At 46.9% G+C, this 12,913-nt stretch overlaps 1 protein-coding gene across 3 annotated transcripts in view; it reads right to left on the bottom strand.

The window, feature by feature from the left end:
* Window positions 1–12,913, bottom strand: part of LOC129869627 (E3 ubiquitin-protein ligase LNX-like) — a 119,675-nt gene that overhangs the window by 73,713 nt on the left and 33,049 nt on the right. Inside the window, exon 1 of one of the 3 annotated variants that reach the window (XM_055944214.1) lies at window positions 10,601–11,273. The exons of the other annotated variants lie outside the window; for them this stretch is intronic. Within the exon in view, the coding sequence (XP_055800189.1) occupies window positions 10,601–10,692 (92 nt within the window). The 5' untranslated portion in view covers window positions 10,693–11,273. Of the gene's footprint in view, window positions 1–10,600; window positions 11,274–12,913 lie in introns of those variants that run through there. 3 annotated transcript variants of the gene reach the window in all.

The raw sequence follows: 12,913 nt of genomic DNA, 5'->3' as shown, positions 1-12,913 counted from the left end.
CAGATTACACAGATCCACATAGAATTTGAAAAAACAAACCCAATTTTGATAAACTCTCTGGGTGAAATACCACAGTGTGCCATCACAGCAGAAAGATGTGTGACCTGTTGTCACAAGAAAGGGAAACCAGTGGAGAACAAACACCATTGTAAATACAACCCACATTTATGTTTATTTATTTAACTATTTGCACATTGTAACAACACTGTATATATACATAATATGACATTTGTAATGTCTTTATTCGTTTGGAATTTCTGTGAGTGTAATGTTTACTGTTCAGTTTTATTGTTTATTTCACTTTTGTTTATTATCTACTTAACTTGCTTTGGCAATGTTAACATGTTTCCCATGCCAATAAAGCCCCTTGAATTGAATTGAGAGAGAGAGAGAGAGGCAGAGAGAGAGAGGCAGGGAGAGAGAGGCAGAGAGAGAGAGGCAGAGAGGGAGGGAGGGAGGGAGGGAGGGAGGGAGGGAGGGAGGGAAGAAAGCGGGAGAGAGAGAGAGAGAGAGAGAGAGAGAGAGAGTGGGAGGGATGGAGGGAGGGAGGGAGGGAAGAAAGGGGGAGAGAGGCAGAGAGAGAGACAGATTGGGAGGGATGGAGGGAGGGAGAGAGGGAGAGAGGGAAGAAAGGGGGAGAGAGAGGCAGAGAGAGAGACAGATTGGGAGGGATGGAGGGAGGGAGAGAGGGAAGAAAGGGGGAGAGAGAGGCAGAGAGAGAGAGACAGAGTGGGAGGGATGGAGGGAGGGAGAGAGGGAGAGAGGGAAGAAAGGGGGAGAGAATTAATGATGAACTGAAAGAACATTCATCAGTAGGCGTGCTGGTGTGTTGATTGGATTCTACTGCTTTTGCTCAGAGGAAATGTCAGCTGTATGATGAAGCGTCAGCTGTGTGATGAAGCGTCAGCTGTATGATGAAGCGTCAGCTGTATGATGAAGCGTCAGCTGTATGATGAAGCGTAAGCTGTATGACGAAGCGTCAGCTGTATGACGAAGCGTCAGCTGTATGACGAAGCGTCAGCTGTATGACGAAGCGTCAGCTGTATGACGAAGCATCAGCTGTATGACGAAGCGTTAGCTGTATGACGAAGCGTCAGCTGTATGACGAAGCGTCAGCTGTATGACGAAGCGTCAGCTGTATGACGAAGCGTCAGCTGTATGACGAAGCGTCAGCTGTATGACGAAGCGTCAGCTGTATGATGAAGCGTCAGCTGAAATCCTCAATGACTGAATAGGATTGAATCTCAGCTATAGGGTATGACATAACAACAAAACCTGTCAGGCCCGAGACGAACACGTGCAGGGCCCATATCATAGACACCCACAAACACAAAAACAGGTGGCTCCACTGTGCTGGCAACCATAAGTCTGGCTGATCTCATTTGGCAGGGTTGGTTTACCAACCTGGGGTGGCAGGTAGCCTAGCGATTAAGAGCGTTGGGCCAGAAACCAAAAAGTCACTGGTTCGAATCCTCAAGCCAACTATTTGAAAAGTCTGTTGATGTGAGCAAGGCACTTAACCCTACTTGCTCCCGTAAATTGCTCTGGATAAGAGCATCTGCTAAAAGAGGTAAATGTAACGGTCTAAAATAAAACACCCCATCAGGGACACAGCCCAACCCTGAGTCAATGAGGTCATCAGCCTCAGCTTTTAATCAGGATTTTTTTCTAATCAATATCCCATCATCAGCCAAATCCATGACCTCACATGACTAGCCAGGAACGCCGTATATGCACCAGTCATTTTATTAGTGTGGCATTTCAAACAACAGTTTACCTCTCTGTACTCCTCTGTCGCTCATCTCCTTTTCCTCCATCCTGTGCTATTTTTTGTACTCTCTCCATCCATCCTTTCTGCTCTCTCCTCTCTCTCCTTCCATCCTTTCTGCTCTCTCCTCTCTCTCCTTCCATCCTTTCTGCTCTCTCCTCTCTCTCCTTCCATCCTTTCTGCTCTCTCCTCTCTCTCCTTCCATCCTTTCTGCTCTCTCCTCTCTCTCCTTCCATCCTTTCTGCTCTCTCCTCTCTCTCCTTCCATCCTTTCTGCTCATCTCTCTCCTTCCATCCTTTCTGCTCTCTCCTCTCTCTCCTTCCATCCTTTCTGCTCTCTCCTCTCTCTCCTTCCATCCTTTCTGCTCTCTCCTCTCTCTCCTTCCATCCTTTCTGCTCTCTCCTCTCTCTCCTTCCATCCTTTCTGCTCTCTCCTCTCTCTCCTTCCATCCTTTCTGCTCTCTCCTCTCTCTCCTTCCATCCTTTCTGCTCTCTCCTCTCTCTCCTTCCATCCTTTCTGCTCTCTCCTCTCTCTCCTTCCATCCTTTCTGCTCCTCTCTCTCCTTCCATCCTTTCTGCTCTCTCCTCTCTCTCCTTCCATCCTTTCTGCTCTCTCCTCTCTCTCCATCCATCCTTTCTGCTCTCTCCTCTCTCTCCTTCCATCCTTTCTGCTCCTCTCTCTCCTTCCATCCTATCTGCTCCTCTCTCTCCTTCCATCCTTTCTGCTCTCTCCTCTCTCTCCTTCCATCCTATCTGCTCCTTTCTCTCTTTCCATCCTTTCTGCTCTCTCCTCTCTCTCCTTCCAACTTGTAACCCTCTTTCTGTCAGAGGAGAACAGCACAGCGAATACAGAGATGATTTATTCTCTGCTCGGCTTGGAAGAGCAGCTGGCTCTGAGCTCGCTACAATAAAGTGATGTCTCCACTACATAACAAAGGCTTTGCTGCAGGAGCACAGCACAATAGTGCATACGTTACCTAATGGTATCTTTCATGCAAATTCGGGAAATTGTCAGTGCTACAATGTCAGTCTATAAGGCCCAAACCATGGCAGCTAAGAATGACTGCAGTGGGAATTATGCTTGTATCATTCTTTCCAGGACTGTGAGAGTATTCGATTCGTTTGAGAGACACACTAAGGGTTATTAGGTACAGTATGTGGAGGTTTTTGTAAGTGTGTATGTGTGTGCACGCGTGTGAGCGTGAGAACCTTTCATGTTAAAAGGCAATCAAGGACAGCCTCCAGAGGACCTGTGTGTGGATGACACAGTATCTTCTATTCACTGTGCCTCCAGAGGACCTGTGTGTGGATGACACATTATCTTCTATTCACTGTGCCTCCAAAGGACCTGTGTGTGGATGATACAGTATCTTCTATTCACTGTGCCTTTAGAGGCCTGTGTGTGGATGATACAGTATATTCTATTCACTGTGCCTTTAGAGGCCTGTGTGTGGATGACACAGTATCTTCTATTCACTGTGCCTTTAGAGGCCTGTGTGTGGATGATACAGTATTTTCTATTCACTGTGCCTCTAGAGGCCTGTGTGTGGATGACACAGTATCTTCTATTCACTGTGCCTTTAGAGGCCTGTGTGTGGATGATACAGTATCTTCTATTCACTGTGCCTCCAGAGGACCTGTGTGTGGATGACACAGTATCTTCTATTCACTGTGCCTCCAGAGGACCTGTGTGTGGATGACACAGTATCTTCTATTCACTGTGCCTGTAGAGGCCTGTGTGTGGATGATACAGTATCTTCTATTCACTGTGTCTCCAGAGGACCTGTGTGTGGATGACACAGTATCTTCTATTCACTGTGCCTCCAGAGGACCTGTGTGTGGATGACACATTATCTTCTATTCACTGTGCCTCCAAAGGACCTGTGTGTGGATGATACAGTATCTTCTATTCACTGTGCCTTTAGAGGCCTGTGTGTGGATGATACAGTATATTCTATTCACTGTGCCTTTAGAGGCCTGTGTGTGGATGACACAGTATCTTCTATTCGCTGTGCCTTTAGAGGCCTGTGTGTGGATGATACAGTATTTTCTATTCACTGTGCCTCTAGAGGCCTGTGTGTGGATGACACAGTATCTTCTATTCACTGTGCCTTTAGAGGCCTGTGTGTGGATGATACAGTATCTTCTATTCACTGTGCCTCCAGAGGACCTGTGTGTGGATGACACAGTATCTTCTATTCACTGTGCCTCCAGAGGACCTGTGTGTGGATGACACAGTATCTTCTATTCACTGTGCCTGTAGAGGCCTGTGTGTGGATGATACAGTATCTTCTATTCACTGTGTCTCCAGAGGACCTGTGTGTGGATGACACAGTATCTTCTATTCACTGTGCCTCCAGAGGACCTGTGTGTGGATGACACAGTATCTTCTATTCACTGTGCCTTTAGAGACCTGTGTGTGGATGATACAGTATCTTCTATTCACTGTGCCTTTAGAGGCCTGTGTGTGGATGATACAGTATCTTCTATTCACTGTGCCTCCAGAGGACCTGTGTGTGGATGACACAGTATCTTCTATTCACTGTGCCTCCAGAGGACCTGTGTGTGGATGACACAGTATCTTCTATTCACTGTGCCTTTAGAGGCCTGTGTGTGGATGATACAGTATCTTCTATTCACTGTGCCTTTAGAGGACCTGTGTGTGGATGATACAGTATCTTCTATTCACTGTGCCTTTAGAGGCCTGTGTGTGGATGATACAGTATATTCTATTCATTGTGCCTCCAGAGGACCTGTGTGTGGATGACACAGCATCTTCTATTCACTGTGCCTTTAGAGGCCTGTGTGTGGATGACACAGTATCTTCTATTCACTGTGCCTTTAGAGGCCTGTGTGTGGGTGACACAGTATCTTCTATTCACTGTGCCTTTAGAGGCCTGGGTGTGGATGATACAGTATATTCTATTCACTGTGCCTTTAGAGGCCTGTGTGTGGATGACACAGTATCTTCTATTCACTGTGCCTTTAGAGGCCTGGGTGTGGATGATACAGTATATTCTATTCACTGTGCCTCCAGAGGACCTGTGTGTGGATGATACAGTATCTTCTATTCACTGTGCCTTTAGAGGCCTGTGTGTGGATGACACAGTATCTTCTATTCACTGTGCCTTTAGAGACCTGTGTGTGGATGATACAGTATCTTCTATTCACTGTGCCTTTAGAGGCCTGTGTGTGGATGATACAGTATATTCTATTCACTGTGCCTCCAGAGGACCTGTGTGTGGATGATACAGTATCTTCTATTCACTGTGCCTTTAAAGGCCTGGGTGTGGATGATACAGTATCTTCTATTCACTGTGCCTTTAGAGGCCTGTGTGTGGGTGTGGCTGTATAGTTATATGTACCTGAGTGTGCTAATAGATGTATCTCTGTTCTAAACTCCTATTAACTTTGTTGCATTTCATTCAAGTGGTTAGCTTACTTTTCCCTAACATGCTACTAATATAGTGCCAGAGTAGCCTAGAGTGCAAAACATTTCACATATCTGCCATTCTGTCAGAATGTGCAATATTTTGTGTGTTTATTTGTGTCATGGGTATAGAACAACACTCCAATATCACCCCCTGCCAAAGCATCCCTTTCTGCTAGTATCTCACAGTTCTGGAGGTGCCACTCTCCATGCCTCTGCTCTCTATGGTCTCATTTCTCACATGGTCACATGGTCAGGGAGCGGGCAGGTGGACATTGTTGCCGTGGGACACGTGCCTCCACCAGTCTTTCCAGCCCCCGTGGAAACAAGGTCACCACGGAAACTATCCCTGCAGCGCCTTACCATAGTTTCGCTGGGCCCCGTTTGTTCCCACTATGTGCCATGGTCTCTGGATGACGTGTGGCCTGGGGCGTGGCCAGGGGCGTGGCACGAGACAGCCAGGGCATCACATCACTGACATGACAGATTAGACTAGCTTCTGCTTTCCTCTCATAACCTCTCCTCCCTCTCTCCTCTGTCTCACTCTCTCTCCCTTTCTCTCTCTGTCTCTGAGATAGCTGTGCTCCACTGTCTGTGCTGGCCACTCATAAGGAACGTGACCATTCTGTCAGGATAAGTCAGTCAGCAGAGGAGAGATATCCACCTTGTAGAACAGGCTGCAGCTCAATATACTGTACACACTGGTACAGGCAGACCAAAGACACACTGATACAGGCAGACCAAAGACACAGGCAGACCAAAGACACACTGATACAGGCAGACCGAAGACACACTGATACAGGCAGACCAAAGACACACTGATACAGGCAGACCAAAGACACACTGATACAGGCAGACCGAAGGCCAACCTGAAGTTGGTATGAATGTCTTGTCATTCTTTGGTATGTGTAATTATTTTACGATAGGCTAGGAAGTAGAATACTACAGTGTACATACACAAACAATCACATGTGCTGCAACATTCATACCCACCCAATCAACACAGTATATTTAATAGAACTCTGCCTTGCATACAAATTGCATCTCTCTAACCACCCAATCTCGATCGCCTCCGCTTATCCTCCAAGCTGACCTAGCGACCTGCAGGCCATGCTCAACATGTCTGCATGAATACAATGACATTAAAGGAGAAGACTACCCTCTGCTCTCTTTCTCTCATGCATTCATTATTTTTTGTAAATAATTCATCACTGCTTGTTGTGTGTGTGTATATGTAGGCTATGCATGGTCCATGTGATAATGTGTACCTCTGTGTGTGTGTGTGTGTGTGTCTGTGTAAATGCAGTCTCTTTCTCTCTCTCTCTAAGTGTGTCCTAAACCAATCATATTGTTTAAGGAAAGTCAGCCCAGGCCCCAGAAATGAAGACAGACTCATAATTAACGCTCTATAGCACTGCAATGTGATTATCAGGGAAGTAGAGGGCATGTGTGTTGGGGGAGGGGTGAGACGTGTGTGTGTGTGTGTGTGTGTGTGTGGCAGTGCGTGTGTGTGTTATCGAAAAAATAGAGTGGATTTTGTATACGTTTGCAATCACTGGTCACTTTATATAATGCACTTTAATAATGTTTACATATTTTACATTACTCATACCATATGTACATACTGTATTTTATCCCATCTATTGCACCTTGCCTATGCCGCTCGGCCATCTCTCATCCATATATTTGTATGTACATATCTCATTCACCCCTTTAGATTTGTGTGTATTAGGTAATTGTTGTCTAATTATTAGATTACTTGTTAGATATTACTGCATAGTCGGAACTAGAAAGACAAGCATTTCAGTATACTCGCATTAACATCTGCTAACCATGTGTATGTGACCAATAAAATTTGATTTGACTTGATTTTACAGTCATGTTTGGGTGGAAGTGATATCACACATCGCAGTTGTCTGTTCATCCATCCATACTGTATGTTCCTACACTATGTTAGAGTATAGCTACAGGAAGTGTGTTTTATGCATGGTATGTGAGTATCAACCACTAATCATGTGGAGTCAGGTGGTCAGAATGGTCTCCAATGAGAAAGTAATTTGCGTGTCCAGTTGGACAAGATTTTGTCTGTTGTCCTGATTTAATCATAACCTCTATAGCCTCCTCTGCTCCGCTCCTCTGACTCCAGCTTGTCAGATGCACTTAGACAGGGAGAGCCGCCTGACCGCAGAAAAAGGATTCATAATCCAAAGTCTAATTAGTGAAGCCAGCCCTCCACCTAGCTGCGAGGCTGAGATGGGCCTGGGCCGGGATGGTAGTCAGGGTATGTATGTCTTTCACTGGGGATGGGATGGACCTGGAAAAACAAACGCCTCTTATCGTTCAGTTCTCCTGCTCTGTGGCCGGGAGGCGGGCTAATCCTGTTAGGATGTGTCCGTGCGGAAGGCTCTGGGAGGACTGGGAGTACGCCGCAGCTCTCTCCACGTCAAGCTTTAGGAGAGATCAAACACCTTGGAGATTCAGGTTGAAAGGACGGAAGCTAAACCAATCATAGTGTTTAAGGCAAGCCAGCCCAGGCCCCAGAAATTAAGACGGATTCATAATTAACGCTCTATAGCACTGCAATGTGATTATCAGGGGTGTAGAGGGCATGTGTGGTGGGGGAGGGGTGAGACGTGTGTGTGGCAGTGCGTGTGTTATGGAAAAATAGAGTGGATTATGTATATGTTTGCAAAAGGGGTGGTAAGTGGACGCAGCTTTCATGTCTTTTGTGTGATTTTTTTGTGTGTGAGCGTTTGTGCGGGTGTGTGTGTATAGTATGTACAGGGACACATGGAGAGAAACGTTATATACAGAAGGTGCTCTTGTGTGTGTGCCAGTGCTGCATTTCAATTGGTGCTGACAGAGGGCAATGCTGGTAACTTTATTAAAGATTTCAATACGTACCAACAACACCTATATTCTCTCTCTCTCTCTCTCTCTCTCTCTCTCTCTCTCTCTCTCTCTCTCTCTCTCTCTCTCTCTCTCTCTCTCTCTCTCTCTCTCTCTCTCTCTCTCTCTCTCTCTCTCTCTCTCTCTCTCTCTCTCTCTCTCTCTCTCTCTCTCTCTCTCTCTCTGTGAGAGAAGGATGCTGGAAGACTGCTCCTGGTTGTCAGGGCTGTGGATAAAGATTAACGGTGTGCCATTGATCTCCAGCCAGCTCTCCAGCCAGCTCTCCAGCCAGCTCTCCAGCCAGCTCTCCAGCCAGCTCTCCAGACAGCTCTCCAGACAGCTCTCCAGACAGCTCTCCAGACAGCTCTCCAGACAGCTCTCCAGACAGCTCTCCAGACAGCTCTCCAGACAGCTCTCCAGACAGCTCTCCAGACAGCTCTCCAGACAGCTCTCCAGACAGCTCTCCAGACAGCTCTCCAGACAGCTCTCCAGCCATCCAGAAAAACACTATCTGCATTTGTCTGCTCCCCTATCTATCGTGTCATAATCAACAAACCCTGTCACAGAGACAGCGATGCGCACAGACACACGGAAACACACACAGATACACACTCTAACACTCACAGAATTAAGCATACACGAGGAGAGAAAGCGCTCATGGTATTTACAAACAATCCCTAATTGGAATAACCCACATGCTGAACGTGCTCCCAACGGGACCCTCACGGTCCCATTGCTATGGCAGCCGTATGCATGGACAGATGGAATGCAGGGCCAGGAAGTGACCTTATCCTCTCCTGTCTCCTCTCATCTCCCCTTATCTCTCTCCTCTCCTCTTTCCTCCTCTATACCCTTCTTTCTATTTCTAATCTATTCTCATTGCACCTCTTCTCTCCTCCTTTAACATCCTCTCCCTCCCCTCGTTCTCCTTTTGTTACCTCTCCTCCCCCACCTGTTCTCTCCATTTCTTCCCTTTCTGTTCTTGCCATCTCTTTTCCGGGTCTCCTCTCCTATCCTATTCTCTCCTCTCTCTCTCTCCCCCTCTCCTCTCCCCATCTCTCTAGGATTCATGGCTGTCCAACAGGGGATCTGAGTGTCTGCAGGAGCTAAAGCTCCACTCAATAGAGGATCCTCACAATGGAATGGGAGAATTTTTAAAGCGTTGCATTGTTCCCTGTATTCATGCAGCATAATGGGACATTTCCGTCAGACTGGGGACTGGCGAGGACAGAAGGATCCCAGCTTAGAGATCTGTGAGCCCCAGGTTTTACGTGTCTGCTGAATATACCAATATCACTGAGAGAGACAGAAAGAATGCACTGAGGGCCAATATAGACTATTCCCGGAAAGACTCAGTCTATATGCATAAAAAGAGAAGGAATGCCCACATGGTCAAACCGTATAAAGACTATACTGATATAGACACACTTAGAAACACACACACAGACCCAAACCTATATTCACAAATACGATTCAGCTGCACAGCCCAAACCTCCACACACAAAACTTCATTCTCCACACTTGCAAACCTATAATGAAAATCAACAGTATGCAGTACTTGTTTAGGCTTATTTTATGGAGGACGGTGTCTATTTTAAAACATGAGAACCTGAGCCAGTTGAATGAAATACAGTAGGAAGTGAAATTATCATCCACTCCTCAGTATGATGAATTCAGCTGGCTGGATGAGAGGGTTGTTGCCATGGTGTCAAAGTGCCTCAGTAAGAGTGTGTTTCACATTAACTATGACTGAATGGGCTCCTGAAGAGAGAGAGTGTGTGTGTGTGTGTGTGTGTGTGTGTGTGTGTGTGTGTGTGTGTGTGTGTGTGTGTGTGTGTGTGTGTGTGTGTGTGTGTGTGTGTGTGTGTGTGTGTGGATATGTTATGGTTGTTATTGTTGAATCAAACAGACACACTCACACAGGTATGGCCATGTATGTCCTCCACACCGAAATAACTCATGAATAACTCAATAACGCACACATACAAAGACCATCAAAGCGTTTAGCAATAGCCGTACACAGGTTCACATTTTGGTACAAATAAATAGACCGCACACACACGCACACACACAAAACAGGAAACACACACACAGAAACATCCCACAGTCCTGATGAGAGCGCTCCCATGCTGCAGTGCTGCTCTGGAGCATCCAAACAGACCTTGTCTGCACAAAACCCTCTACCTGCCACAGCAACCGCATCCCGCTGCCAAGGCAACCGCATCCCGCTGCCATGGCCACTGCTACAGAAACCATTACCCAAGTCAATAACTGAGCAAATGGCCATAGAGCCATACACTCTCTTTATAGCCAGATGAAAACACAAACACACACACGCACAAATGTGCACATACACAGACATACACTATCGCATTCACAATTGCGTGTGCATGCTCACACAGATACACACACACATACTGCAGGGCTGCATGGGCTGCTGCTGTTGGAGGAGAGTAATGGGGGTGAATGGATGCAGCAGGTCTATGCTGAGTGGGACAGTGGTACAGTACTCACAGCTCAGAGTAGAGGATGTGCAGGTTGCCCACATTGTCAGTGTAGTTGGCTGGGCTGAGCCAGGGTAGAACCAGCAGCAGCAGAGCCTTCATGGTCAATACACAGTCAGCTCTCTTTCTCTCTTTTCTCTTCCCTTCTCCTTCTGGACTGGAGCTCTCTCCTCCTCTTTCCCTTCCTCCACCTCCTCCTCCTCTCCGAGCCTGACCGTGCTGACTTCTTCCCTTCTTTCTTCGGAGTAGCTCTCAGGTCTAAATTACTCCCTTCCTTTTTTATTTTCCTCCTTCTCCCGTTCTCCCTTTTCTGTCTCCTCCTGTCTCACTCTCTCTCCCTTAGAGAGGCTGCCTGGTCATCTCAGCTGCAGAGGCGAGCAGGCCAGCTGCCAGAGGTTGAAGACAGAGTGGAGGATGAAGAAGAAGAAGAAGAAGAAGAAGAAGCAGCAGCAGTAGAAGCAGGTGCAGAGAAGAAGTCCCGTGGAGGTAAATGATGAAGAGGAGGAGGAGGAGGAGGAAGAGGAGGGAGGAGACCCAGGGGAAAGTGGCACATTTGGAATACGATTTGAAATGTGCAGGCTATAATCTGCTCCGGGCACTAGCGAGGTGTAAGAGGATTTGCGCTCGTACGAGTGTGTGTGTATGTGTATCAGAGGGAACAGCGCAGCCTGTGACTTATACTGCAGCAGGAACCACTGAGAGGGAGAGATGGAGCAGACCAAACAAATGGGGGGGGGGGGGGGGGGGGGGGGGGGTTACCTGGGGCTTCTCTGATTGGATGCAATCCCCCTCCCTCCCACACACACACACACACACACACACACACACACACACACACACACACACACACACACACACAGAGCTACTGCATTAACCTCCCCCTGCCCGCACATGAAAAAATAATTGACAATGAGCAGGGGAGAGAACACACTGCACACAATATTCATTACAAAGATAGAAGTCTGTTTTTCTGAATGGAGTGAAACAGACTGATAGAGAGAACAGGAAAGGAGAGTTAACTGTTATAATAATTCTTGACTGAACCAAACCAGTGGCCAAATGCCCAGCGATATATTCAGGGAAAGTGTTGTGGGGGTGTGTGAATTGGAACAGGGGGCTAGACCATGTGACAGAGGCTAGACCATGTTTGATAAACCTGCAATCTTAAGGCATCCGCAAATAAACATTGTGCTACTGGGACTTCCTTGCTCTCCTGCTCCTGACTCCTGCACCTACCTCTTCTTAGGAGGCATGTAACACATGCACATTTTTTCATTGTGAAATACTGCACAAAACATCTTAGTTAAAATTGCATGACCAAGATCTCCTTGGTTAAAACGACAAAATGAATGACAGATTTCTTGCGTTATCTTAGATGAATTCTAAATATTTTGAGGAAGTGTATACTGGCTACGGCATCTCAAAATGGACAAACCGTACTATTGCAGCTTTTTTCTAATTTTTTTAAGCGTCTTTTAAGGTAGTATGCGAGCACACTCATTCGGCTAGACCACTTCGGCTAGGCGCCAGCCAAACTGAAGCATGCTGATGCATTTAGGCAATAACAAAACAAAAACAACTCCCCCAAATCATCATCTACACTTGATTGGCTAAGCAGGGTTTAGGGGCTGAATTACAGTACACAGTGACTGACATTGGGCTGGCTATGGGTAAGAAGGTCAGCAGGTTGACATATACACTACATGGCCAAAAGTCGAATATCTGCTCGTCGAATATCTCACTACAAAATCATGGCCTAATATTAACATGGAGTTGGTCCCCCCTTTGCTGCTATAACAGCCTCCACTCTTCTGGGGAGGTTTTCCACTAGCTGCAGGGACTTGCTTCCATTCAGATACAAGAGCATTAGTGAGGTTGGGCACTGATGTTGGGCGATTAGGTTTGGCTCGCAATCGGCGTTCCAATTCATCCCAAAAGTGTTCGATGGGGTTGAGGTCAGGGCTCTGTGCAGGCCAGTCTAGTTCTTCAACACCGACAAACCATTTCTGTATGGACCTTGCAATCACACTGTACACTGCCCTAACCCATCTGGACAAGAGGAAAACCTATGTAGGAATGCTGTTCATCAATTACAGCTCAGTATTTAACACCATAGTACCCTTCTAACTCATCATTATGCTCGAGACCCTGGTTCTCTACCCCGTCCTGTGCAACTGGGTCCTGGACTTTCTGACGGGCCGCCCCCAGGTGGTGAGGGTAGGAAACAACATCTCCACCACGCAGATCCTCAACACTGGGGCCCCACAATGGTGCGTTTTCAGCCCTCTCCTGTACTCCCTGTTCACCCATGACTGCGTGGCCA

This window comes from Salvelinus fontinalis, chromosome 14 (genome assembly GCF_029448725.1).
Source record: "Salvelinus fontinalis isolate EN_2023a chromosome 14, ASM2944872v1, whole genome shotgun sequence".
Classification (NCBI taxonomy): Eukaryota; Metazoa; Chordata; class Actinopteri; order Salmoniformes; family Salmonidae; genus Salvelinus; species Salvelinus fontinalis.
The sequence above is the reverse complement of the archived record's forward strand: the minus strand, read 5'-3'. Positions and strand labels throughout refer to the sequence as shown.